Source organism: Pelophylax lessonae, assembly GCF_965119305.1.
Source record: "Pelophylax lessonae genome assembly, chromosome: 1".
Lineage (NCBI taxonomy): Eukaryota > Metazoa > Chordata > Amphibia > Anura > Ranidae > Pelophylax > Pelophylax lessonae.
This window is the reverse complement of record NC_138768.1, coordinates 680,879,917-680,907,728: the sequence shown is the minus strand read 5'-3', so window position 1 is coordinate 680,907,728 and position 27,812 is coordinate 680,879,917. Positions and strand designations below refer to the sequence as shown.

At 43.2% G+C, this 27,812-nt stretch overlaps 1 protein-coding gene across 1 annotated transcript in view; it reads right to left on the bottom strand.

Annotated features, from left to right (window-relative positions):
* Positions 1 to 878: 878 nt before the first annotated feature.
* Positions 879 to 27,812, bottom strand: part of LOC309552231 (uncharacterized protein) — a 44,621-nt gene continuing 17,687 nt past the window's right edge. The window contains exons 3-5 of the mRNA XM_082253082.1: positions 21,995 to 22,141; positions 4,716 to 4,835; positions 879 to 1,012 (exon numbers count right to left, since the gene is read on the bottom strand). Coding sequence (XP_082109208.1) covers positions 987 to 1,012; positions 4,716 to 4,835; positions 21,995 to 22,141 — 293 coding nt within the window. The 3' untranslated portion in view covers positions 879 to 986. The remainder of the gene's footprint in view (positions 1,013 to 4,715; positions 4,836 to 21,994; positions 22,142 to 27,812) is intronic.

The following is a 27,812-nucleotide window of genomic DNA, read 5'->3' as shown; positions in this document are numbered from 1 at the left end:
ATAGCGCAGATATATTTTGTTACAAGGAATGATGTATATCTGGAAAAAAGACAAGCAAAATGACGCAATCCTAAATCTTTGTTGTCATAAATGTTTGTTATTAGTTTGAATTGTTACATATATACTTATCTACGATAAGATATGGTTAGCGAACCAAACTAGAAATGTGCTAACTGAATTCTCCACCAACATATAATAATGTTGATACACCTATATGTACAGTATATTTTTCTTCCGCATCGATCAATGCTGCTGCATTCAAAATACCATAATAATGTTTTGGTTCAGACTGAAAACTTCATAGTATGTGGTAGGCATAAAAAACTAGATTGCACTGACCTAGTATAGAACTGGTACTTTATTGAGAATACTCAAGCTGATTTACACTGATAAAAAGGATGAGAAACAGACATGTCAAAGTCCAAGCAATTATAGAGAAACCAATATACAGACACTGCAATATGCTTTGCTGGCTTGCCAAGTGTCAGGGCTTGGTGAGACAAACAAGCCCAACTGGTGATAATGTGACAGTTTAGATCAACTATTCTTGCTCAGATTTGGATATGCCTCTTTTTCAGACACTATTATTAATTTGTCTCAGCATCCTTTATTCATAGTAAAGTAGAAGTACTATGCCAGATTGGCGTGTCCAATCTTGTTTAACACTTCCTTTCGTTTTTATGCTTTTTCAAAAGCATTCATCATGCAAGATCTATCACAGATAACACGTGAATTATTGATTTTTGGTTGCTAAGCCTACAGTTCTCCAGTTACCTAAACCATAGAATTTCTGCCCATATATTGTTTTCTTCTCATGGCATACTGCATTGGCATACAACACGTTCTGTTGTCTTCCATCATTTGTTTTTTTACTAAGAATAAAGTTTAATAAAAATATTTTTTTTCTGTGAACCATAATGAACAGTACAATTTAAGACAAAGAACTTAAATCAGTAGCACTCCCCTAATTGTAGAATCTTCTTATTTCAATTTAATGGAACCGCATGTGTCACTGGAATGAAAAAGATACATATTTTAGTTATTACAGGTATTTTTATTTACATTTTGTACATTCAGGTCAGTCCATGTCCAATCGGAGTTTACAATCCAGGTTCCAGGGTAGAGTGGGAAGGAGGGGGGTTTGGGGATTATTGAAATTATGGATAATGCTTTATGAAATGTTTTTTTTTTCTTCACTTTTACTGTAAACAGCATTTAAAATCAATAAATATTTGTATAAAAAAAAAAAAAAAAAGAGAAGAAACAATCCAGGTTCCCTACCTCATAAGCATACATACACATACTAAGGTTTATTTTTAGACAGAAGCCAAATAAACTATCAGCATGTCTTTGGAATGAGAGGGGAAACTTTAGTACCTAAATGGAAACCCATGAACGCGCAGGAAGAACATGAAAACTCCATGCAGATAGTGTCCTTATTGGGATTCAAACCAAGGACCCTAGTGCTGCCCATGAAGATTTTAGTCACTGAACCTATTCAATTAATATTTAGACAGATAGGGTCCTTTCACACGGGCGGTCCGATCAGATCCGCCTGTCAGTTTTTTAGGCAGGTCTGATCGAATCCTCCATGCATCCCTATGGGGTAGCGGATGTCAGCGGAGACATCTCCGCTGACACCCGCTTCCATCCGCATCCGATCCTGTCTGTGAAATCCAGACGGATGGAAACCCTATTTTTCATCCATCCAGGGGATTGGATGGGATCAGATGAGAGTGGACAGGCGGTCCGCTCTCATCCAACTCCCCATAGAGAGCAGCGGGGCTCTGACACCTCCCTCTCTGCACACAGTGTGGAGAGGGAGCTGTCATCCGTCTGCTCAGCGGGGATCGGCGAATCGATCCCCGCTGAGCAGAGAACGGTCCGCAATGGAATGCGGACCGTGTGAAAGGAGCCATAGGCAAGTTAAAATCATTGAAAGACAAATATATGAAATCTCAATTTACATGTGAAAATTTGGTTTCAAAGGAAGTATCCCAAGTAGGCACTAAATATTAGATTTAGCAGTGACAGACAACTATGGCTATAATTCAAAGTTTTATATATAACATCACACAATATACCTTTGCGGATTCATGAAAATAATGCAAGAAATAAACTGCAAAGTGCACTATTCATTGCACTCAGAATCTATAGCCTCATGCACACTGGGCAGATGCTTTTCATTCCAGGTATTTATCCCTGGACACATAGGAGTTGATTTACAAAAACTGGAGAGTGCAAAACTTGGTGCAGCAGTGCATGGTAGCCAATCAGCTTCTAACTTCAGCATGTCCAATTAAGCTTTGACAATAAAACCTGGAAGTTGATTGGTTTCTATGCAGAACTATACCAGATTTTGCACTCTCCAGTTTTAATAAATCAACCCCATTCTGTTCTAAACGCTAGTCTTTCAGCCTTTCATTGAGTTTTACAGGCTGGTGACAGTGGGGCTAGATGATGCGACTGTGCCTTGCACCCTTGTGAAAACTCTGGAATCTAATGCCCAGTGTGCATGAGGCCTTTCTTGCACTAGCCTAACTTCTGTAAGTTGCAAGTCTTATTGATCATCATAAGTGACTCTACGTTGTGCCTACTATTTGCACTTTTTAGGTAAGAAGTGTGACTATGTTATAGTCAAAAAGTTAATTTACATGTATTCTTAAAAAAATCATTTTGCAACTTTGTAAAATATTGTTTAATACTAAACTATCAAAATGCAAAAGCCCATAATGTCATTTAATTTTTTTTTTTTTTTGATAAAGAACTTTTGTGAATGAGTAAGGGTACAATATACCCTCTCTCATCATGTGGGGAGCAGGTATCTGGGGAGTCCATTTTTTAATCCTGGAGGTATTGAAATATCAAGTCTATACTTGGAGTGGATAGAGCAATTTTCTCTTTCATCTCCCGGTTCCAAAATCCATTCAATACATGGTCCCCAGATAAGGGACATAGAAGATATTAAACTGATAAGCCGCTGGCAACAAAAGTGAGCACACCCCTAAGTTGATATGTCCAAATTGGGCCCAATTAGCCATTTTCCCTCCCCAGATGTCATGTGACTCGTTAGTGTACCAAGGTCTCAGGTGTGACTGGGGAGCAGGTGTGTAAAATTTCGTGTTATCGCTCTCACTCTCTCATACTGGTTATTGGAAGTTCAACATGGCACTTCATGGCAAAGTACTCTCTGAGGATTTGAAAAAAGATTTGTTGCTCAACATAAACAAGGCCTAGGCTATAATAAGATTGCCAAGACCCTGAAACCGAGCTGCAGCACGGTGGCCAAGACCATACAGCGGTTTAAAAGAACAGGTTCCACTCAGAACAGGCCATGCAATGGTCGACCAAAGAAGTTGAGTGCACTTGCTCAGTGTCATATTCAGAGGTTGTCTTTGGGAAATAGACGTATGAGTGCTGCCAGCATTGCTGCAGAGGTTGAAGGGGTGGGCTGTCAGCCTGTCAGTGCTCAAACCATATGCTGCACACTGCATCAGATTGGTCATGGCTGTCGTCCCAGAAGGAAGCCTTTTCTAAAGATGATGCACAAGAAAGCCCGCAAACAGTTTGCTGAAGGCAAGCAGACTAAGGATATGGATTACTGGAACCATGTCCTGTGGTCTGATGAGACCAAGATAAACGTATTTGGTTCAGATGGTGCCAAACATGTGTGGTGGCCACCAGGTGAGGAGTACAAAGACAAGTGTGTCTTGTCTACAGTCAAGCATGGTGGTAGGAGTGTCATGGTCTGGGGCTGCATGAGGGCTACTGGCTCTGGCAAGCTACAGTTCAATAAAGGAACCATGAATGCCAACATGTTCTGTGACATACTGAAGCAGAGCATGATCCGCTCTCTTCGGAGACTGGGCCGCAGGGCAGTATTCCAACATAATAACAACCCCAAACACATCTCCAAGACCACCACTGCCCTGCTAAAGAAGCTGAGGGTAAAGGTGATGGACTTTCCAAGCATGTCTCCAGACCTAAACCCTATTGAGCATCTGTGGGGCATTTTCAAACAAAAGGTGAAGGAGTGCAAGGTGTCTAACATCCACCAGCTCTGTGATGTCATCATGTAGGAGTTGAAGAGGACTCCAGTGGCAACCTGTGAAACTCTGGTGAACTCCATACCCAAGAGGGTTAAGGCAGTGCTGGAAAATATTGCTGGCCACACAAAATATTGACACTTTGGGCCCAATTTGGACATTTTAACTTAGGGGTGTACTCACTTTTGTTGCCAGAGGTTTAGACATTAATGGCTGTGTGTTGAGTTATTTTGAGGGGACAGCAAATTTACACTGTTATACAAGCTATACACGCACTACTTTACATTGTAGCAAAGTTTCATTCCTTCAGTGTTGTCACATGAAAAGATATAATAAAATATTTACAAAAATGTGAGGGGTGTACTCACTTTTGTGAAATACTGTAGCTAAAAGGCAGAGAAGCGATCAGACCATCTTCATTTTAGCTTTGGTACATGTTCCACAGAGTAGTGTCCAGCCCCCCATTCCATTTGTTTGACAATTCCTTGCTCATTAGCTTAGAAAACGCCCAATGCATTTTTTTTTAACACTTGACTGCCATTGACTGCAGTGGAGTTCAGATATGGCACCCAAACTTCAGTAATTTCACTGAACCCTGGTAAATTCAGCACAGCCCTAATCTTGACTGCATGACCAGTATACAGAAAAAAACAATTGAGAGGTTATTACCTTTTAGAGGTTTTTCACACCAGTTAGAGCAGCACTTCAGACTATTTGGACAATCATGATCACTAGTGCACGGAATTTCTGATTTTGTTTCACAGGCAGCTGGGCATTTTCCTGGCTTCGCTAAATAAAAAATAAAAAAAAGACTAGTTATATTATATCTTATCACTGCTCAGAACCCACGGTTATCTTCAACTACTGACTCAGCGCCGGTTCACATTGGTGCGATGCGGGAACCCTGCGAATCCACTGCGGGTTCCCGCATCTCACCCTACTCGCAGGCACTTCACACTGCCATATGTGAACTTCTGGGAGTGTCAATAGAAAGTTAATGACACCCCCAGATTAATTTGTATATCGCAGTGTGGACTGTCAAGTTGGACAGGAATTAGATCGCATAGGTGTGAACACCCATGCGATCTGATTCTGGTGCAGACCAAAAGGGTCCTGCGCGACTTTGGTCCGAATGCGATGTGAATTCAGCCATACAATCTGTATGGCTGAATTAGCATTGCACAGGCATTGCATGTCATTTGCAAAACAGTGCGGTGCAAATCACATGCAATGTCTGACATCACTATAGTGTGAATCGGCACTATAGTGGCCATGAAATGTTGCAAAATATACTTCTTTGTTTGCCTATATTCATTTTGTAATGATTATGCATTATTATATTAATTAGTTGAGGAACTTAATGCATATACAAGTTGTTTTTAACAATAATAAATGATTGAAGCTATTAATGAATGTATAATTGTGGCTAGAGATTATATTAGTGCATCTTCGTATTTACAATTAGACACACTTCACAGATTTATAATCAACATTTTGTATGCATAAACATAAAGCAATTATTATTTACTGTACAAGGATCACCTTGTGTCTGATTTACTATGTAAATATGAACCCATTATGTAGGTGAGACTAGCATATTTATTGTTTGTTATTTTTAAAGGATAAAACATGTTTTATTTATATTGAGTGAGCAGAGAAGTACATCATAAGGTTTCTCAGTACAAATATTAAAGAAAGGATAGCACAAAATATATTCCCCAGGTCAGGGGTAGGCAGCCTTTCAGAGGTTGAGATCTACGTGGACAACATGGAGGATATCAAAGATTCCGGGAAGGGAGGGGGGAGCGCCGCCCCCTTAAAAAAACTATAAAGCCCCCAATAAAAAGACAGAATGTAGTCATTGTAGTGTCTTCTTTCCCTCTTCACATCATCTCCCCTACACAGTAAGGTACTCTGCCCCTCCACAGTAGTGTCCTCTACCCCTCCATACCAGCTTCAGGGGTATCATCTAGATAGCTATCTGTGCAGTGTTGCGGAGCTACCAGGGGTCATTTCTGGTCTCGATGACCCACTATCTGCTCCTGTGTGGCAAGTAGGTGGCACATTATTCCCTTTTGGGCATATCCCTACAGGGGATGTTAATGAGAAGAGGTGGCAGGCTGTAAGCTGCTGGTTGTGTGCTGCAGCTTGTTATCTCCACCAAGGGCTGCTAGGTTTGGTTCCCACAGGCTCCCAGGACATACTAAGTAAGGGTGGCCTATGCTCCTCTACCCTCTAACTCCTAGGTCAGCAGCTGCAGGAGGAGGATGTTTGCACTGAGGAGAGGAGACAGACTTAGTGCCACATAGGGGAGAGGTGGCAGAGTTGGAGGATAAGGCCACCTGTGTGTGCCTATGTGCAGTGCCAGGGCTCAAAGGCTGAGAGCGGCTACTACACTGCAGTCTCCCATCTCTGTACCAAACCCCTGGAGATAGATCAGTGGCAAGGGATTCAAAAAGAAACTGCAGGGTATACACTGCACCACAAGGAGCATCTGAAAACCTCATCGTCTCACATGACCAACTTGGACACGCCCCCCATACCGGTTTAGCAAGCTTGTGATTGGCTGCCAGGACAGCCTGTCATCCTAACAACCAATCACCTCTGTCAATTACTGTGCTGCCTTTCCACCCTTTGCTCTGCGGTGAAGATGAGAGCGGAGGTGGCACAGCAGAAGGATGGGTGAAGCAGAACCATGTTTGCGATCTACTCGTCGGCTGCCTGTGGCCGAGAGGTAGATCACGATCTACAGGTTTCCAACCAGTGCCTTAGGTTGTGCAAATTCAGAATGCAAAACTCAACTAAAATCTGATGTGCATTACTAGTTAGTTAAACAAAGATCACATAATAATTTAACATTCAGCGGCCGTGGGGCTGCATAGGCTATTGTTCTGAAATACACCTTTAAATAAAAAGGTCTAAGCAGTTGATGAAATAGTTTGAATACCTGTTTCCAGTATAGCTCTTAAATGCAGAAATATTTGCTATTAAAATGTTTAAATACAAAAGAAATGATTATTTTGGATATTAAAGTGGACATAGCTCCCAACTTACATATAATTGTATATAAACTACTACTACTACTACTACTACTACGTATCTATCAAAAAGTGCTTCCCAGTGCGAAACCTTTCATCCAATTTCTAAATTGCTGCATTTGTAAATTTCAAAAGAAAAAAAAAAGGAATAATCGTGGTTAAAAAAAAAAGTACTTGTAAGTTTAACCCAGGGCTCAAAATTTCAAGCCATGAGCTACTAGCCAGGCCTTAAGAGTTACTCGCCACTTGTTGCCCCACCCAAACCCCACCCTGCTCCGCCCCTAAACACGCCCTCTACATTGCAGAGCGCCCACAGCATGTCCCCTTAAATTGCAGAGCGCCCACAGCATGTCCCCTTACATTGCAGAGCGCCCACAGCATGTCCCCTTACATTGCAGAGCGCCCACAGCATGTCCCCTTAAATTGCAGAGCGCCCACAGCATGTCCCCTTACATTGCAGAGCGCCCACAGCATGTCCCCTTAAATTGCAGAGCGCCCACAGCATGTCCCCTTAAATTGCAGAGCGCTCGTAGCATGTCCCCTAAATTGCAGAGCGCTCACAGCATGTCCCCTTACATTGCAGAGCGCCCACAGCATGTCCCCTTTCATTGCAGAGCGCCCACAGCATGTCCCCTTTCATTGCAGAGCACCCACAGCATGTCCCCTTTCATTGCAGAGTGCCCACAGCATGTCCCCTTTCATTGCAGAGCGATCACAGCATGTCCCCTTAAATTGCAGAGCGATCGCAGCATGTCCCCTTTAATTGCAGAGCGATCGCAGCATGTCCCCTTAAATTGCAGAGCGCTCACAGCATGACCCCTTAAATTGCAGAGCGCCCACAGCATGTCCCCTTAAATTGCAGAGCGCCCACAGCATGTCCCCTTTCATTGCAGAGCGCCCACAGCATGTCCCCTTACATTGCAGAGCGATCATCACAGCATGTCCCCTTTCATTGCAGAGCGATCATCACAGCATGTCCCCTTTCATTGCACAGTGCCCACAGCATGTTCCCTTTCATTGCAGAGCGCCCACACAGGGCCAGATTAACGTAGGGGCTATTGGAGCTGCAGCTCCAGGCCCCTACCTTTTATATAGGCCCCGGGTTGGCCATATTCACTGTTACCGCTCTTCTGTCACTTGTAAACACAGAAGTCTGGCTTCTATGCTCGCTTCCCCAGGCAGCACCCTCAGAACCTCCCCACACAGCGCGAAGGCCGGACAAGGAGGGACAGTTGCCGATGCATGGATGTGTTTATGGGCTTCAGAGACAGCATCCCATGTTGAATTAGGCATGTATGGCTGCACCCTTCCTCCTCTGGGTGCATGCCAAGGCACGGCCCTTAAGGCCCTTCAAAATCCTCAGCACCAAGCCCATGATGCTCTTAATCCGGCCCTGCGCCCACAGCATGTCCCCTTTCATTGCACAGTGCCCACAGCATGTCCCCTTAATTGCACAGCGATCATCACAGCGTGCACTTACCTGCAGCAGGCGGCTTCTCATCAATCCTGTGCGTCCTCCGTGTCTCCCGAGTCCTCCTCCTCCTCCTCGGCCAGTTACAATCGCCTTTTGGCCAATCAGGAAACACCTGCCTCCTGATTGGCCAGTAGGAGGATCAGGAGGAGGATCCCTGTGACAATAGCGAATACTCATTCGCTATTGTCACACAATGGGTGGGCTCAGGACGCAGTGCTCTGCTCCTAGAGCCCATCCTTCTCTAAAAAAAAAAGTGAAAGTAATCGCCGGCTGCTGTTAATGGCGGCGGTGGCGGCGGCAGGCACAGCTCGCCATCCTCAAAATTCCACTCGCAAAATGCTAGTAGGCGAGTGGAATTTTTGAGGGCTGGTTTAACCAATCATTTTTTTGCTTTCAATAAATTTTTATTATTCAAGAATAACAAGTACAGACAAATGCAAAAATGGTACAGGAATGAAAACTGATTCAATAAAAAGGTTAATGGATACAGGTAGAACAGTACAGTGTGGAACCAATCATTTTTCTGTACAATTCTCCTTTAAGGGGGGTGTGGAAGGGGGTGTGTCCTATGCTTACATACTTTTACTAATAGGTATCCCTCATTCCCATCTCAGAAAGTTGGGTGGTATGAAGTGGGTACATTTTCTAACTGGATAAAATTTTGTTTATTAAAGCACTGGGCTGTGTATCATAAGCAATTACCATGTTTTTTTGTCCAAAAGATACAGTTTTTGACATCCTTTTTTGTTTTTTATTGCTGCCAATCTACTCCAGGTGTTTTAGCCACCCATGTCTATATGCACTCGCTTTGGTGTCAGCTATAAACCATTTCTCTAGACCAGTTGCTGATTGTGACCACAGTGGATGATGCCAAAATAATGTGTGCCAGCATACAGTAGCTGCTTTTAAGCTGGCCATAGACTGACCAAAATCCTTACTGAATTGGCTGCATTCTGACCATGTGGCAATCCCTGCTAAACAGATGTCAATCATTTGATTGACTTCTTTCAAAGTGACATGCAGGAAATCTTTTGCCGATCAGCAGCCGCAGCTGCTAATCAGTGTATTATTACAGCAGAAGGTCCTGCTGCCAGAATACTATGTCTTGGCGAAGGGAGTTCCTCCATTTATATTGTTTGTGTAGAAGGAGGAATACGTTTGTTTTGCTTTGTTCAGCCAGCCAGTGGCGGTTTTAGGCATGGGCGAACGGGGCAGCCGCCCGGGGCGGCATTTTTTCAGGACACGTGGGGGGCGGCATGACAGTATTCCCCAACCCCCGGGCCACGGACCGGTAAAGGTCCGTGGATCAAATGGTACCGGGCCACCCGAGGAACTTTGAATAATTTCACTGTGGCAGCCGAGCCGAGGCGCAGAGCATTGCTCCCCCCCCCGAGCCCCCCCATTGTGTGACAATAGCGAATGAAAATTCACTATTGTCACACTGATCCTCCTCCTGGCCAATCAGGGAGCGGGTCCTCCCGCTTCCTGATTGGCCGAAAGGCAAACCCCACGCCATTGGCCGAGGATGAGGAGACGCGGTGAATCCAGGGACTGAACTGAAGAGAAGTGAGGTAAGTGCATGGACGGGTCTCGCGGGAGGGGGGGGGGGAACGCTGGCTCTCTGCATTGAAAGGTGGCACGCTGGCATCTCTACATTGAAAGGGGGCAATGCTGTGGCACTCTGCATTTATTGGGGGCAATGCTGTGGCACTCTGCATTTATTGGGTGCAATGCTGTGGCACTCTGCATTTATTGGGGGCAATGCTGTGGCACTCTGCATTTATTGTTATGTTGTCATGTTATTTTTTTTTGGGGGGGCGCTGGGAGGGAGTCTTGCCCGGGGAGCAATTTAATGTAGAACCGCCACTGCAGCCAGCTCCATGATTATGGCTAGCTTTAGTTTAAGTCAGCAGTTCATGTAATAAGATGAAAACACAGAAACATATTTGGGTGAAAGTTACAACTCCATAACAAGATGTACCTGACAAATAACCTTTTTAGCTACTAATGGCATTCAGTAAACACAAATGCACTAAAATCAGAACATTAAAGTGGTTGTAAAGCTTTGTTTTTTTTTTTTTTTTCTTTTAATAAAAATAGCAAACATGTCATACTTACCTGCTTTATGCAATGGTTTTGCACTGAGCAGTCCCGATCCTCTTTGGTCCGATGCTGCATCTGTCCCCCGACACCTCTACACTGAGAACCGAGCGATTGAACATTGCCGGCCGCTGGGTTCTGATAGCGCCCCGAGCAGAGAGCTGCTGACTGTCAGTCACTGGCTCTCTGCTCTGCCCCCTTCTCACTTATTTGAGCAATGGGCTGAAGAGGGGCAGAGAGCGGCTGGCTCAGGCTCTCAGCGGCTTGCTGAAAGGCTGAGCCGGGTGTTGGTCTAGTCACCTGCCGGATCCTGGCTCCGTGGTTGTGATGACGCGGTGCCTGGACTGACTTCTATGACGTCAGCAGAGGGTGGACTTCAGCCTGCTCTCTGCTGAAAACAGGTCACAGGAGTGCATAACAAACTTCACTCCTATGATCCATATGAGGTATACAGCCAATACATCTCCTTTAGAGCCGGTTCACATAGCAGCGACCCGACTTGCTGGGGCGACCTGTGAGTTCACAGTGCACAGCGCGCACCGCGATCTCGGAGCGGCATGCACAGACTTCAAATCATTGAAGTCAATGCAGGTCGCTCCAGGTCGCCCCAAAGTAGTACAGGACCCTTTTTCTAAGTCGGAGCGACTTGTGTCGCTCCTATTAGAACGGTCCTGTGCTAATCTATGGCAGGCGACCCACGGCGACTTGTCAGGCGACCAGGTCGCCTGACAAGTCGCCCCAGTGTGAACCGGGTCTAAATTGCAGTATTTGTTTCCCTAATGTTTGTGTTAAACAAAAAGATCAAACAAATGCATGAAAACACAAAATAAATTCATATGAACAATGTACAAAGCTAAGAGGATGTGGACAATTAGAGCTAGTTTGAGATAATATGAGGTTGAACAGGAAGAGTTTTTATTGAAAAGTAAACTTTATTATATTATTAGCTTTGCTTTAGAATCTCCAATAAAAAAGATTGGGCTGCTATCAATGCTCGTTTACATTTTAAAAGAATTAAGTAGGAACACGTGTTTCTGAGGATCAATGCTAAAAAAGCTGGTGATGACAGTTCTTGTACACAGGACAGGAACTCAACTGTCAAACCTGTTGATGTGGGCTCGGCATGGAAATGCTCTGCTACGTTCAAGGTATGTCCTAAACCTTTAAAACTGAGTTCCATCCAAAAGTAGAAGTTCTGCTTTAAGGACTCCTCACCCCTTACATGCCACATTTGGCATGTCATTTTTTTAAAGCGGGAGTGGGTACCTAGTTTTGATAGGTACCCAGCTCCCACTTTCGCTCTGGCCACCTAGTTGACTCGATCAGAAGTTCTCCCCTCCCCCTCCCTCCCTCCCTGCAGTCTTCGGGCACACTCAGGTCCCAGAAGATTGCCTGGCTATTAAGGAAGCCCAGCGCCCACTTGCCTACTGGGCACTTACCCCCTTCCTGCCCAGGCCAATTTTTAGCTTTCAGTGCTGTCACACTTTGAATGACAATTGGGCAGTCATGCAACACTGTACCCAAATTAAATTTTTTTACGTTTTCCACACAAATGGAGCTTTCTTTTGGTGGTATTTAACCACTTGCCGACTGCCGCACGACTATTTACGTCAGCAGTCAGCCCCTCACAGGCAGAGTGACGTAGATCTACGTCGCTAGCCTGTGAGGGTCTAGGGAGCAAGCGCGCGCCCCGGAGGCGCGCTCCCGCTTGGTCACGGACCCCCCCGCGTGCATGTGACCGGCGGACCCGATGTCCACCGGTCACTCGGCGATCGTTGCTGCAGAGGGAGAAAGGCAGGCGGATGATGTAAACAAGCCGCCGGTCATTCTCCCTTGTGTAGAAACAGTGATCATACGGTTCTACTATGTAGGACCGTTGATCACTGTTACTACACCTCAAGCCACAGCCAATCACAGTTAGAATCACGCCCCTAGGGACACACAGCACCCCTCCCTCTCAAAAAAAGTTAACCCCTTCACTGCCAGTGTCATTTTACAGTAACAGTGCATATGTATAGCACTGATTACTGTAGAAATGTCACTGGTAACCCCAAAAGTGTCAAAAATGTCAGTCAAGGGTCCGATCTGTCCGCCGCAATGTCGCAGTACCGCAAAAAAAAAAATCGCAGTTTGCCGCCATTACGCGTTAAAAAAAAACAACAAAAATGACAAAAATCTTTCCTTTTGTTAGTAAACGCGATAACTTTTGCGCAAACCAATCAAAATACGCTTTTTGCAATTTTTTTTACCAAACATATGTAGCATAAAACAAATTGGCTGAAAATGTTAAAAAATTTTAATTTTTACATTTTTTTGGGGGAATTTCATATAAAAAAATGTGAAAAATATTGCTATTTTTGCAAAATTGACGCTCTATTTTGTTTATAGCGCATGATCAAAAAAATCGCACAGGTGATTAAATACCACCAAAAGAAAGCTCTGTTTGTGGGGAAAAAAGGACGTCAAATTCGTTTAGGTACAGCGTCGCACGACCGCGCAATTGTCCGTTAAAGTCACGCAGTGCCGAATCGCAAAATAGGCCCTGGTCAGGAAGGGGGTAAAATCTTCCGGGGCTTAAGTGGTTAATCACCACTGTTTTTTTTTTCTTAACAAAAAAAGACTGACAATTTAGAAAATTAAAAAAAAAAAAAAAAACGATTTTTATAGTTTGCTATAAAATTTTGCAAACAGGTATGTTTTTCGTCTTCACTAATGTGCACTGATGAGGCTGCACTGATTAGGCAGTACTGATGGGCACTAATAGGTAGCACTGATGAAGCAGCACTGGTGGGTTATGATGAGGAGGCACTGATGAGGCTGCACTGATAGACACTGATAGACACTGATAGACAGCACTGATGGGCAGCACTAGTGGGCACTGATTGACAGCACTGTTGGACACTAATTGGCAGCACTGGTGGGCGCTGTTGGTATAATAATCAGTGCCAATTGTCCCTTTAACACAAGCTGTTTATTGGCTCTCTTTTTCTCTCCTCACGCTGTTAGCATGAGGAAAGAAAAAGCCGATTACTGGCTTGAGTTTACTTTTGTGATCAGCTGTCATTGGACACAGTTGGTCACGTGGTAAAGAGCTGCTGTGATTGGCTTTTTTTCCCTGATCTGTGATCAGCCAAGTCTGGAGGACTTGGTAATCACAGCGTGCGCCGCCCGTGCACCGCAGGAGTGCGTGGGCAGCGCGATCATATGAGGATGTCCATGTACACCCTCCCAGCAAGAGAAGGCTGCTCTGTAGCCATCGTTTGGCTATAGTGCGGGCAGAAGCTGGTTAATGGCAATCACAGTGAAGTGCCCAAGGCAATTTTGAAATGGCCTGAAAGGCTAATTTCACTTTTTTTCTAAATTCCAGCTCCTCTATGTAACACTATACCAATAATGTATTTATTTTGCAGAAATAAAAAGAAAGCTTTCTATTTATCCTACACAGGCCTTACCGCAGTGTCCAATTGGCTGTGTAAAAAAAATCTCCATTACTTCCTGGTCAGACCTTGGGACTTGACACAGGAAGGAGTTCATTGGCTGACCTGATTAGCACACACTCTGCATCTGTCCTCCCCCCAGGATCACTACCACCCACCTCCTCAGGTGCATGTTTTTCCAATGCAATCAATGAATATCGTTATCGCTAAATACACAGGCAGTGATCATTCATTTGGCAGTGTGCGCAAGAGCTGAGTGATCAGATATCAGCCTATGTGGCTATAGCTGTGGTATTGAAAACAGGAGGAAGTATGTCCTGGGTTCTGTAAAGCTCACCATACACTATAAAATCTGATTGTACAATCGACTTTAGATCTACCATCAACTATGTAGTGCAAGGGCCAGCCTGATTGGATACAGAGTGATTTGTTTCATGGCGTGTCTTCCTATTATAAAGTTTTGGTATATCTAAAGTTGATCGTATAGAGATTGTACAATCAGATTGTATAGTTTATGGTCACCTTTATACACCTAAAATTAACTAGTTGCACTTTCAGTGCCATTAATTAGTAATGGCACCCCAAACACACATTTTGCCAAATGAAAAAAACATGCGACAAACCCAGCAAAATGCACAGTAAAAAAAACATGCAACCTGCAACACACCAAAATGACCCATGAGCTACTTTGCCACATGTAGGGCAGCCCATTGAAATCAATGGGCTGCCCTATGCATATCACAGGAATAACTAGCAAAAAAATGTGCTCTACCACTACGCTAGGTGTTAATGGGGCCTGAAAGTGAAATTGGTAGGTTTGCACAAGAACACTCCTAAATGAGTCTCCTAAATGCATGTTTTTTCCGTCCTATTCAGAAACGTGCTACAAATGCACTAAAAAGTACAGTAAAAAATGCAACACATTCCACTCTAAAAAAAAAAAGTTCTGGAGCTTCTTTGGGATGATTGTTGCACATAGGGCAGCTTATTCAAGTGAATAGGCTGCCTTATGTGTGACAGTGGAAGTGCTCCAAAACAAAATGTGGGAACGTGAGTTCCCGCTATGTGAAGATGTGAACAGGGCCTGACAGCTGAGTGTCTCCATCCACTCCCTCCTATGTACTTGTATAAAGATGGCCATACACTATGCAATCTGATTGTACAATCTCTACACAACTTCCTTTAGATTTACCGGAACTATTGGATAGGAGGACCCACCTGAACAATCCATTCAATTTGTATCATGTCAGGCAGGCCCTTGTACTTCATGATGGGAGATCTAAACGAGCTTGTACAATCACTTTGTAATGTGTATGGTCACCTTAAGACAGGAGTGCCCAACTCGAGCCCACTGACGTGGCCTACCTCCTGTCCTGAGATGGCGAATCAGCAAGCCCAGATCGCAGTTGTCAACCCACCATCCCAGAGCATCAGTGTTGTGAATGGAGCCAACAGTAGAGGAAACAAGCGGCTGCAGAGCAGGGCCACACAAGCCAATGTTTCTTGTATAACGCCCGCTCCTGTCACAGGCAGAGTGATACCAAATGCACTTCTCCTTAAGGCCCGTACACACGTACCGATCGTCGGCATACAAACGTCGGCGGACGAAAGATCTGCCGATTGTACGCGTGTTAGTATGGTGCCTCCGACAGATGTCTGCGCACAATCCGCGGACAAAAGTCTTTCTTGCAAACATGAAAATTTTTGTCTGCGGACACCAGAACGGACGATTGTTCGCCTGTCAGTACAGAATTCGGCCGACAGACCGCAGATTTGCAAGACTGGGCATGCTCAGAAAATTAAAAACACAGGGAAAGTTAACCATTACATGACATCACTTCTGCAGTCAGCTGAAGTCTGCAGACAAAATTCTTGTGCTGTCCTTGTGCTGTCTTTGCACTTTTCAACAGACACCGACATCCCGGGGAGAAAAGAGGAACATTTGTATGCCGACCAACGGTACGTGTGTACGGGGCTTAAGAAAGCAACAGCTGGTGATACCTGAATGGAAGACTGTTTTTAAAGGTCAGTTTATTACTAAAAGTGCAGTGTATATATGAGCATATCTGTTCTACAGTGGGTTACTGGGCTGCTTTCAAAATGATCCGTAGGTGCAGCGCAGTGCACCTGTGGGTTACCTGCACTGAGCCATAGACTTCTGGTATCACCTGCGGGTTTGGTGCGCTTTCTGAAAGCGCACCAAAACTTCTGAATGCAGAAAGTTCACCACATCTGCAGGATATAATAGCAGTCTATGGCAGCTAACCCATAGGAAAGCCACAGGTGCACTGCGCCGCACCCATGGTGCGGATAAACCGAATTGCATTAACCTTAGACCCCTTTTCACACGATTGGTCCGATTGGGTCCGCCTGTCTGTTTTTAGGTGGACATAGTTGGACCATCCATTCTTCTTTATGGAGTAGCAGATGTAAATGGGCTTGTGTCTATTCACACGCTCCTACCTCCAATCCGATCCACTAAAAAAAAAAATCAGAAGGGGATCTTTCCCCTTCCATCAGGGCAGATCAGATCGGAGGGCCCATAGAGCAGAGCAGAGCAGGCTGTGTCATCTGCCCACTCTGCTCATTGTGGCCCCGACCGGCTACCAAGTCACTTAAGGGGCCCTTGCTCTTCAAAAGGTTCCCCCTTTTCTGTGATGTGACAACACAGTGAATGATGGGAGGTGACCTACAGGAAGTGATGCAAGCAGAAAGAATTTTTTTTAAAAACTTAGATAGAAACATGAAATTTCTGTGGACGAGGTAGGTAAAAGATAAGAACATTGTGATGACTGAGGCAGAAATGATATTACAAAAGGATTCTATTTACTATGAAAAGTGCCTGAATTCTGCCTGAAAAGGTGAACTAGCCTTTAAGGCTGTAAGAAACAATTTGTAAAACTTGGACCAGGCTTTCTGTATGTGAAAGCAAGGAGGGTGTTCTAACATTACACCAGCCGGTATAATAGAGGATCCCCAAGTTGGAGATACAGGGCCAGTGCTACTTACAGTGCCTTGTGAAAGTATTCGGCCCCCTTTAACTTTTCGACCTTTTGCCACATTTCAGGCTTCAAACATAAAGATACAAAACTGTAATTTTTTGTGAAGAATCAACAACAAGTGGGACACAATCATGAAGTGGAATTAAATGTATTGGATATTTCAAACTTTTTTAACCTCCCTGGCGGTATGATTCTTTTGGATTTTAGGTGCTGAAAGCGGTACCATTATTTGGCATGTAATTATTGTGAATGAGCAGCCCAAACCAACTGTATACATTTATTATCTATATTATATATATACTGTATACATTATATATATAATGTATACGGTTGGTTTGGGCTGCTCATTCACAAGAATTACGTATACAGTAAAACCTTGGATTGCAAGCATAATTCGTTCCGGAAACATGCTTGTAATCCAAAGCACTCTTATATCAAAGCAAATTTCCCCATAAGAAATAATGGAAACTCAGATGATTCGTTCCACAACCATTTATTTAGAAGTCCTTCAGTTTATAGTCCATATACAAAGATTATAGCATTGCGATAGGTTATATAACCATAAAATGTCCATCCACAAATAGCCGCTTCCACAAGGGGATTAGAAGCAAAATCCAGCAGGAGCTATAGAGTATAAAGGAGAAGAGAGGCGCCTCTAAGTGTAGCAATATGGTTCCATTTAATGAAGGTACAACATTTAGCAACTCACATGGTTGATGAATTAAACAGGCACACCTAAGTTTGCAGGCATCCGGGGTAAAGCTGTCCACATAGACTATCTTCTGCACCGCCGACTGCCAGTCTGTAATCCTGACCCGGAAGACCACCCCTGCAGTAAAGCGATCTGAAAGTGAGGGGCAGCATGGAAAGGATGACGTAGAAGGCGGTGCGGAGGATAGTCTATGTGGACAGCTTTAGCTTGCATGCCTGCATCCTTAGATGTGCCTGTTCCAATCATCAACCATGTGAGTTGCTAAATGTTGAACCTTCATTAAATGTAACCATATTGCTACACTTAGAGGCGCCTCTCTTCTCTTTTATACTCAGCTGTGACTTGAGGCTACTTGTATATCAAGACATCGCTTGTATATCAAGTCAAAATTTATTTGAAAATTTTGCTTGTCTTGCAAAGCGCTCTTAAACCAAGTTACTCTCAAACCAAGGTTTTACTGTATATATATATATATATATATATATATATATATATATATATGTATATATATATATACACACATGTATATATATATATATATATATATATATATATATATATATATATATATATATATACACACGTGTATATATATATATATATATACATAAAAAGTACAGTAAAACTGCAGGAAAGGGCACTGGGGGGCAATGTAATGTGATTTTATTTTATTTTGAATTGTATCAGTGTGTTTGGTGTGTTTCACATTTGAATTTGCCGCCGGTTCCACCCCCCTGCAAACGTCACGTCAGCGGAGACGGAAACCGGGGCTCGCAGACGATCGGGAGGAAGCTCCACCGCCGCATACCGCCCGCATTCTTCGCTGGATCCCGGAGAAAAGGTAAGTAAAACCTCTACCAGGATCCAGCGATCTTCCTAGCGGTACCCCGAGTGTGGCTCGGGGTTACCGCTTTTGGCTCTAAAATCTAACCCTGAGTCACGCTCAGGAATACCGCTAGGAAGGTTAACAAATAAAAAAACTGAAAAATTGGGCGTGCAAAATTATTCAGCCCCCTTAAGTTAATACTTTGTAGCGCCACCTTTTGCTGTGATGTAAGTCGCTTGGGGTATGTCTCTATCAGTTTTGCACATCGAGAGTCTGAAATTTTTGCCCATTTCTCCTTGCAAAACAGCTCGAGCTCAGTGAGTTTGGATGGAGAACGTTTGTGAACAGCAGTTTTCAGTTCTTTCCACAGATTCTCAATTGGATTCAGGTCTGGACTTTGACTTGGCCATTCTAACACCTGGATATGTTTATTTGTAAACCATTGCATTGTAGATTTTGCTCAAATCTCTGTCCCAGTCTCAGGTCTTTTGCAGACTGCATCAGCTTTTCTTCCAGAATGGTCCTGTATTTGGCTCCCTCCATCTTCCCATCAATTTTAACCATCTTCCCTGTCCCTGCTGAAGAAAAGCAGGCCCAAACCATGATGCTGCCACCACCATGTTTGACAGTGGTGATGGTGTGTTCAGGGTGATGAGCTGTGTTGCTTTTACGCCAAACATAACATTTTGCATTGTTGCCAAAAAGTTCGATTTTGGTTTCATCTGACCAGAGCACCTTCTTCCACATGTTTGGTGTGTCTCCCAGGTGGGTTGTGGCAAACTTTAAACAATACTTTTTATGGATATCTTTAAGAAATGGCTTTCTTCTTGCCACTCTTCCATAAAGGCCAGATTTGTGCAGTATACGACTGATTGTTGTCCTATGGACAGAGTCTCCCACCTCAGCTGTAGATCTCTGCAGTTCATCCAGAGTGATCATGGGCCTCTTGGCTGCATCTCTGATCAGTCTTCTCCTTGTATGAGCTGAAAGTTTAGAGGGACGGCCAGGTCTTCGTAGATTTGCAGTGGTCTGATATTCCTTCCATTTCAATATTATTGCTTGCACAGTGCTCCTTGGGATGTTTAAAGCTTGGGAAATCTTTTTGTATCCAAATCCGGCTTTAAACTTCTCCACAACAGTATCTTGGACCTGCCTGGTGTGTTCCTTGTTCTTCATGATGCTCTCTGCGCTTTAAACGGACCTCTGAGACTATCACAGTGCAGGTGCATTTATACGGAGACTTGATTACACACAGGTGGATTCTATTTATCATCATTAGTCATTTAGGTCAACATTGGATAATTCAGAGATCCTCACTGAACTTCTGGGGAGAGTTTGCTGCACTGAAAGTAAAGGGGCTGAATAATTTTGCACACCCAATTTTTCAGTTTTTTATTTGTTAACAAGGTTTGAAATATCCAATAAATTTTGTTCCACTTCATGATTGTGTCCCACTTGTTGTTGATTCTTCACAAAAAATAACAGTTTTATATCTTTATGTTTAAAGCCTGAAATGTGGCAAAAGGTCGAAAATTTCAAGGGGGCCGAATACTTTCGCAAGGCACTGTATATGCAAGGTAGACGCGGCATAGAGCCCAGTTCAGTTGGGGGTGCTCAGTGGCGTCGCTATGGGGGTGTGGGCATAGCTCCCAACCTCCCCACCATTCCAGGACTTAGCTCCACTGAATTTTCTGGCAGGAGCACTCTGGCACGGGCACCAGTGGGGCTTTTTTTCAGCCGGCGCTGCACACTTCTCCCTGCAGCTCCCTGTTGGTACTGGCAACTCCACCACCCCCCACCGGCACTCTGTGGCCCAGGGGCATACTGACCAATTGGGTACTGCCCTGGGCAATAATTAAGAGTCAGTTGGCAGCAGGTGTGGGGAGTGGGACAGCACCCGGCTCCAGGAGGCGACGGTGGGGACGAAAAGCAGTGAGGGCAACCAGGACCGATTTGCCTAGAGCTTTTCAAGCTGGAGGGAGAAGAGCTCTGAAGACCTCCCAGGACGAATAGACAGGCTGACCGTGGCCGGAAAATGAGGACGGATGGGAGGTGCAGGCAGTCAGGGACAGCTGCATCTGCCTGCAAACAGATCCCCTGAAAGGAGTAGGTCCGTGACCTGTCCTCACCCAACTATGAGAACGGGACCTGCCCACTGCTGGCATGGAAGGTATTGTACTGTCTGTGTCACACACACCTTCTTACAGACAGGGCTAGGGGTTTCTCCCACTTCCCTCCTCTCCCCCACCTGTCCTCTACCCCCCTCCTATCCCCCCCAGTACCTAGTGCGCTTTTCAACTCTGCATGCAGTATGTAGCGCAACCCTCAACTGTGCACTCAGTACAAAGTGCAGTCCACAACCCTGCACTCAGTACGTAGCGTACCTCTCAACCCTGCACTCAGTAAATAGCTCAAGCCTGCACTCTTTATGTAGCACACCACGCAAACCTGCACTCTGTGCATTACACACTCCTGACCCCTGCATTCTGTGCATTACACACTGCTGACCTCTGCCACCTCCACCGTATAAATGGGCAGGGGAAAGGTTGCGGAGTCAGGGACAGAGCAAAAGCGGGCGGCAAAATGAGGTTTCGTCTAGGTTGTCAAAAAATTCTTGCACCAGCCTTGTGGAGATAACAAAGGAGTGAGTGGACTTAATGCAGTACTGAATGCATAGCTGAAAAACTGAATTACACTCCAAAATGTCACTCTTTTATATAAATGTATTTTGACCATCTATAACTTCACTTTTTTTTTTTTTTTTTTACATTTATAAAACCTACTAAAATTTTTGTGAAAGAAAAATGGAATTTCCCTATTTTAACACTTCCTCTATGATTCTTAGATTTTAATGTTACCTCCGGATCTTTAAACCACACAATAAGACAGATTGACTAAAGACATTGAGGTCTATTATTCCAGCAAGCATATACTAAAGAGGTTTCAATAAAGAATTCCAATATCTCTAGGTGCGTAGTGGGTCCTCCAAGAGATTTTGTTATGAAATAGTCACTCTTTTTGAATTGCCTTTTTCAAACAAGGGCCTCATGACTATTTGTAACTGCAACCCAGGGTTTATGAAATGCAAAGAGCTTCTTATGCTGTAACTCTGCTGTTATGATTGATCAGATTTCAACTGGCATTTATTTAGTGGTTATTATTATGAAATCTAATTTGTGTTTGGCTGCTATGGGTTACTACATGTATTGGAACTTCATGTTTAAAGAATTCTATATAAAACTATATAATCAAAATTATATAAAAGTAAAAATTGTATAAGGCATTCAATTACTGTAAAAAAGATCAAGAAGAAAGCCACTTCATTAAATGAGGAGTCAAATATACAAACTCATACTAACTTCTGGATGCAGGCAGGCAGTCTTTTGATGAGCCTCGATCACAGCACTTAGCAGGTTTCATGCAATCAAAATCACTGACACATTTTGGTTTTTCTTCTTTATTTCCTTTATCTGGCAGATCATTGTATGGACAGAAGCCTGTGCGTACTAAAAGAAAGTATATTAAAGTTTAAAACATTTCACAGAAATGATCTAAAGTAGTTTCTTGCACATAATTGTTTGGTTGTCTTCACAGTAAAATTATGTGTTTGGGACTTTTTTTATATAGCTAGCTATTAGGTAAGGTCTTGTTTTAGTAGCTGAAGACAATTATGAAATTAAAGCTTTATACGCACAGTCCAAAATTGGCCGAAATCGATAGGTTTTCGGCAAGAACCAGCTCACTTTAGGCCGGTGTGTACAGCTGTCTGTTCTACAGAAGACCGGCTTGTGTCGAACAGGTATGCTGGAAAACCAGCATCCAACTGCCATCCTATAAGCGCTGGCAGTCAATGGCTGTGAGGGCTGATCAATGTGTTCTAGTAGGGGGAAATTGCAGCACTAACATCGCTTTTACTCACTCAAAGTAAGTGGTGCTTATGTTTAATGCTATGTTTTAATACACAATGATCAGAGGCAACTCTATGAGCGTTCTCACAGGTGGTGCTAAAAAATACAGAGGAAGATAAAAGTATATGGAAAACCTAAACTTTTTGAGGTTGTTTTACTAAAACTGGAGTAGAGCTGCACGATTCTGGAAAAAAAATTAGAATCATGATTTTTTGCTTAGAATAAAGATCACGATTCTCTCACGATTCTGCCAAACTTTTTTTATTTTAAAGATTTGCAACATCTGAACATTGGGTCATCAAACAAGATGGCAATAAAAAGTACTGATTCACTGAAATCTTTTGGTGTCTTATTTAGTGGTTTTCAGAGAAAAAAAAATCATTATTTAAAAACCTTGAGGGTCAATTCACTAATAAGCATGCATTCATTTAATGTGGTATTATAGTGTAAAAATATTGCTAGCAGGAATGCAAGAAATAAATGCTAGTACAGGCGGTCCCCGGGTTACAAACAAGATAGGGACTGTAGGTTTGTTCTTATGTCGAATTTGTTTGTAAGTCGGAACATGTATGTTTTTTAAGTTTAGCTCCATCCAAAAAAATCATTTTCAAGTATTATGGATAGCATGGGGAAGGGTTAACACCCCTGTGCCATTTGTTTTGCTGTCTGTACCCCTGTTCAGAAGATTTCACCTCACTTTCTGTCCCTATGACAATTGGATTTTGAAAATTTTGGGTTGTTGTGGAGACAAGGATTAGTGATAAAGCTTCAGTGGAGACACCTTTTTCCCATGAGAACTCTTACAGGAGTGAATTTCCCTTTCTACAGGTAGATTTCTCCTCACTTCCTGTTGTCTCCCTCCGTTTGTAAGTAGGAGTCGTTTGTAAGTCGGATGTTTGTAACTAGGGGACCGCCTGTAATACCAAAATATACTTTATATGTCTCTTCTACAATAATAAGACACACAGTACCAAGAACCCTGCTGACGCCAGTTCTGGTATCGGTGCCATTTGCGTTCTCCACTGGCTCCACTGCGGTTGACGGCTTCCCCTCCTGCCCCTCTGGTCCAGGCTACCTTTACCTTACCATCCCAATACTGATGCCAGCATCCCAGGGACACCCTTGATCCCAGCGGTGTGCTCTATCTACTCAAATGTGAGCTGGCAATTTTACTGTGTGTCTTATTAAACCCATTATCACTGCACTGAGAATCAGGGACGTGTTGAATGGAGATCGTGGGGGGCTGTGAATTGAGATCACGTTTGATCTCAGTAAGTCAAGTAATCAAGTAAGTGCCTTGGCTTACTACTCGGACTACATATACCAGGCTCATTCTGCCTTACAGTGCAGGAGCCAGTGATCCCTACCTTATATCATGAGGACCCTATACTGAATTTACCTGCCTCACTCCTATATTGAATCTTATTGAGTGGGAGTACTTGACTCCGTCCTAGTCATTATCAGATGCATGTAGAGAACCCGAATAGAATATTCTTATACAAGGCCATTATATAATGCTCACACTGCATAGTAAGTGACTACCTACTCCTGATAGTATGAATAGGAGGACCTCTGAATATAAATATTAGTATATGGAGATGCATCTCTACACCTGAGGATCTCTAGAGTAAGTCTTTTAGACCCTCGATCCCTCCATAAAGAGTACCTGTCACTGCATATTGCTGTCACAAGGGATGTTTACATTGCTTGTGACAGCAATAAAAGTGATCAGATTTTTTTTTTTTTAAACCTGTGATAAAGTTAGAAAAAAAAATAAATAGGAAAAAAAAAAAATGTTAGCCGCCCCCCGTCGCCGTTAGCTCACGCAAGAAAGAAAACGTATATTGAAGTCGAGCCGCAAATGAAATCACTGTTCAAACCACACATGTGAGGTATTGCCGCGATCGCCAGAGTGTGAGCAAAAAAAAGCTACACTCTAACTCTAAACTGGTAACCGTTAAAAATGTTTAAAGCGCCGCCTATTGAGATTTCTATTGACCGTAGTTTGTCGTCATTCCGTGGGTGTGCGCAATTTTAAACCGTAACATGTTGGGTATCCATTTACTTGGTGTGACATAATCTTTCACAATATACAAAAAAATGGGCTAACTTTACTGTTTAGTTTTTTTTAAATGCAGTGAAATGTGATTTTTCGTAATTTTTTCAAAAAAATTGTGTTTTAAAGACCGCTGCGCAAATACCACGGGACAAAAAATATTGCAATGACTGCCATTTTATTCTCCAGAGTCTTTGCTAAAAAAAATATATATAATGTTTGGGGGTTCTAAGTAGTTTTCTACTAAAACAATACTGATTTTAACTTGTAAACAAAAAGTGTCAGAAATAGGCCTGGGGCTTAAGTGGTTAAAAAAATAACAAAAACGAATAATTAAAGATAAATCAGCAGCTACCTCAAATAATATACACTGCTCAAAAAATTAAAGGAACACTTTTTATTCAGAGTATAGCATCAAGTCAATTAAACTCCTGGGATATTGATCTTGTCAGTTAGGTAGCAGAGGGGGTTGTAAAATCAGATCAGCTGTAATCAGATTCAGCTGCTTTGGTGTTAATGAAATTAACAACAGGGGCGCTAGATGGACAACAATGAGACAACCTCAAAAACAGAATGGTTTTACAGGTGGAGGCCACTGAAACTTCCCTTCTGATCTTTTCTGACTGTTTTCAACTAATTTTGCATTTGGCTAGGGTCAGTGTAACTACTGGTAGCATGAGGTGATACCTGGACCATAAAGAGGTTGGAAAGGCATTCCAATTCTTCCAGGATGGCACTTCAATATGTGCCATTGCCAGAAGGTTTGCTGTGTCCCACAGCACAGTCTCAAGAGCATGGAGGATATTCCAGGAGACCGGCAGTTACTCTAGGAGAGCTGGACAGGGCCAGAGAGGGTCCTTAACCCATCATCAGCAGGAACAGTATCTGCTCCCTTGTTCAAGGAGGAACAGGATGAGCACTGCCAGAGCTCTACAAAATGACCTTCAGCAGGCCGGTGGTGTGAATGTATGTAACCAAACAATCAGAAAAAGACTTTATGAGGGTGGCCTGAAGGCCCAACATCCTCTAGTGGGCCTTGTGCTCACTGCCCGACACTGTGGAGCTCGATTTGATATTTGCCATTGAACACCAGAATTGGCAGGTCTGCCACTGGCGCCCTGTGCTTTTCACAGATGGAAGCGGTTTCACCCTGAGCACATGTGCCAGACATGAAAGGGTCTGGAGAAGCCATGGAAAATGTTATGCTGCCTGCAACATTGTTCAGCATGACCAGTTTGGTGGTGGGTCAGTGATAGTCTGGGGAGGCATATCCATGGAGGGACGCACAGACCTCTACAGGCTGTACAATGGTACCCTGACTGCCATTAGGTATTGGGATGAAATATTTGGACCCATTGCCAGACTCTACAGTGGTGCATTGGGTTCTGGGTTCCTCCTGGTGCGCAACAATGCCAGCCTCATGTGGCAAGAGTATGCAGCCAGTTCCTCGAGGATGAAGAAGTTGATCCCATTGAATGGCCACGACGCTCACCTGACCTAAATCCAATAGAACACCTCTGAGACATTATGTTTTGGCCCATCTGACGCCACCAAGTTGCACCTCAGTCAGGAGCTCAGTGATACCCTGGTCCAGATCTGGGAGGAAATACCCCAGGACACCATCCGTCGTCTCATTAGAAGCATGCCCCAACATTGTGAGGCATGCACACAAGCATGTGGGGGGGGCCATACAAACTACTGAGTACCATTTTGAATGGACTAGCCTGCTGCATCATTTTTTCACTTTATTTTCGGGGCATCTTTGAATTCAGCCCTCTGTAGGTTGATATTTTTCATTTCCATCAACGATATGACATCCTTTCATTCCTAACACATTACCCAGTCTATATCAGTATAGATATCCAGCATGATATTTTTCCCTGTTGAGATCTGATCTGTTTTCAAAGTGTTCCTTTAATTTTTTTGAGCAGTGTACATGCAATGTCAAATCAATAGAAATGCAGTGCATACTTACGCCTGTGCAAACAAACATGTGAACATCATACCAGAAAATATACAAAACATCCATCATAAATAAAGTACAGTCCATAAAACGTAATCAATAAAAATAAGAAGCGGCGCTAAATCCTAATAGTGCAATCATGAATAATCATATGGTAAATAATGTGGCATGAAAACAGTGAAACAATTATAAGCAAAATTTATCATTGAAAAAAAATCAATCATATGAAAGTGATATAGTGAAATAGATGCAAAATCCAGTGTTAGGGGAACATAAAAAAGTCCTTTCCATGAAAAAAGTCATTTTTTCAATATTAAACAAAAGTGTCCATAAAGTGCCAAAAAGTGTATAAGTAACGTTGATTAAAGAAATCCACCACCAAGCACCAACACTTAGCATACACTTCTTACCAGATAGCATAGACTATAAATTATAATGGTCATAAAAGCACAAAATAACCCGGCATCCGAGATAGACGGTGGCTGCTCAGCAGCAGCTCCAAATGGATCGGGAATAAAAAAAATGAACAAGCATATTGAAGCCTGCTAACATTTAAGTCCTTTTACTTAAAATGTATAAAAAGTACCTTCCATGAGTTGTAAACAGTCACGAACGAGTAAAAAACCAGCAGATTGTAAGCTCCTGAGAAAGGAACACCGTGAGTGACAGCTAAGCAAGCGTGATGTGTTCAGTAACAGCCAAACTGACGCATTTCGACATCGGTGATGTCTTCCCAGGGGCAGGTCGAACTTTAGATACCATAAAACGTATATAAGTCTTTGATTAACACTTTCCCCTCTTGCCTATAGTAAAATGATAGCTGGGCTGGGGCACTGTTTATCTGGAAGGACGTCATATGATGTCTGCCCAGAATGCGCCTCTTGTGTGGCCTTGGGGCAGCACAGCGGTGCAATCTGTCACCATCTGCTGCCAGTGTCTTCTGATCGTTGTGACTATCACCGCAGATCCCATTACAATTATAAACAATGGATGGCCATGTCATCCAGTGTATACAATTTTGTTGCTAGCTGTGATTGGTCACAGTGAACACATGGTATAGACAGTCAAATCACAGCCCATCTGCACCATGTGATTAGCTTTGATCAATCACAGCTAATCACAGCAAAATACACTGAATGAACTAGTTTCATTCTGTAAAAATGGTGGCTTACAGTATACCAATGAAATTCATTGGTTTATGCAATAATAATGTGTAAAAAAAAAAAAATCCTGATCACTCAAAAGGAGGG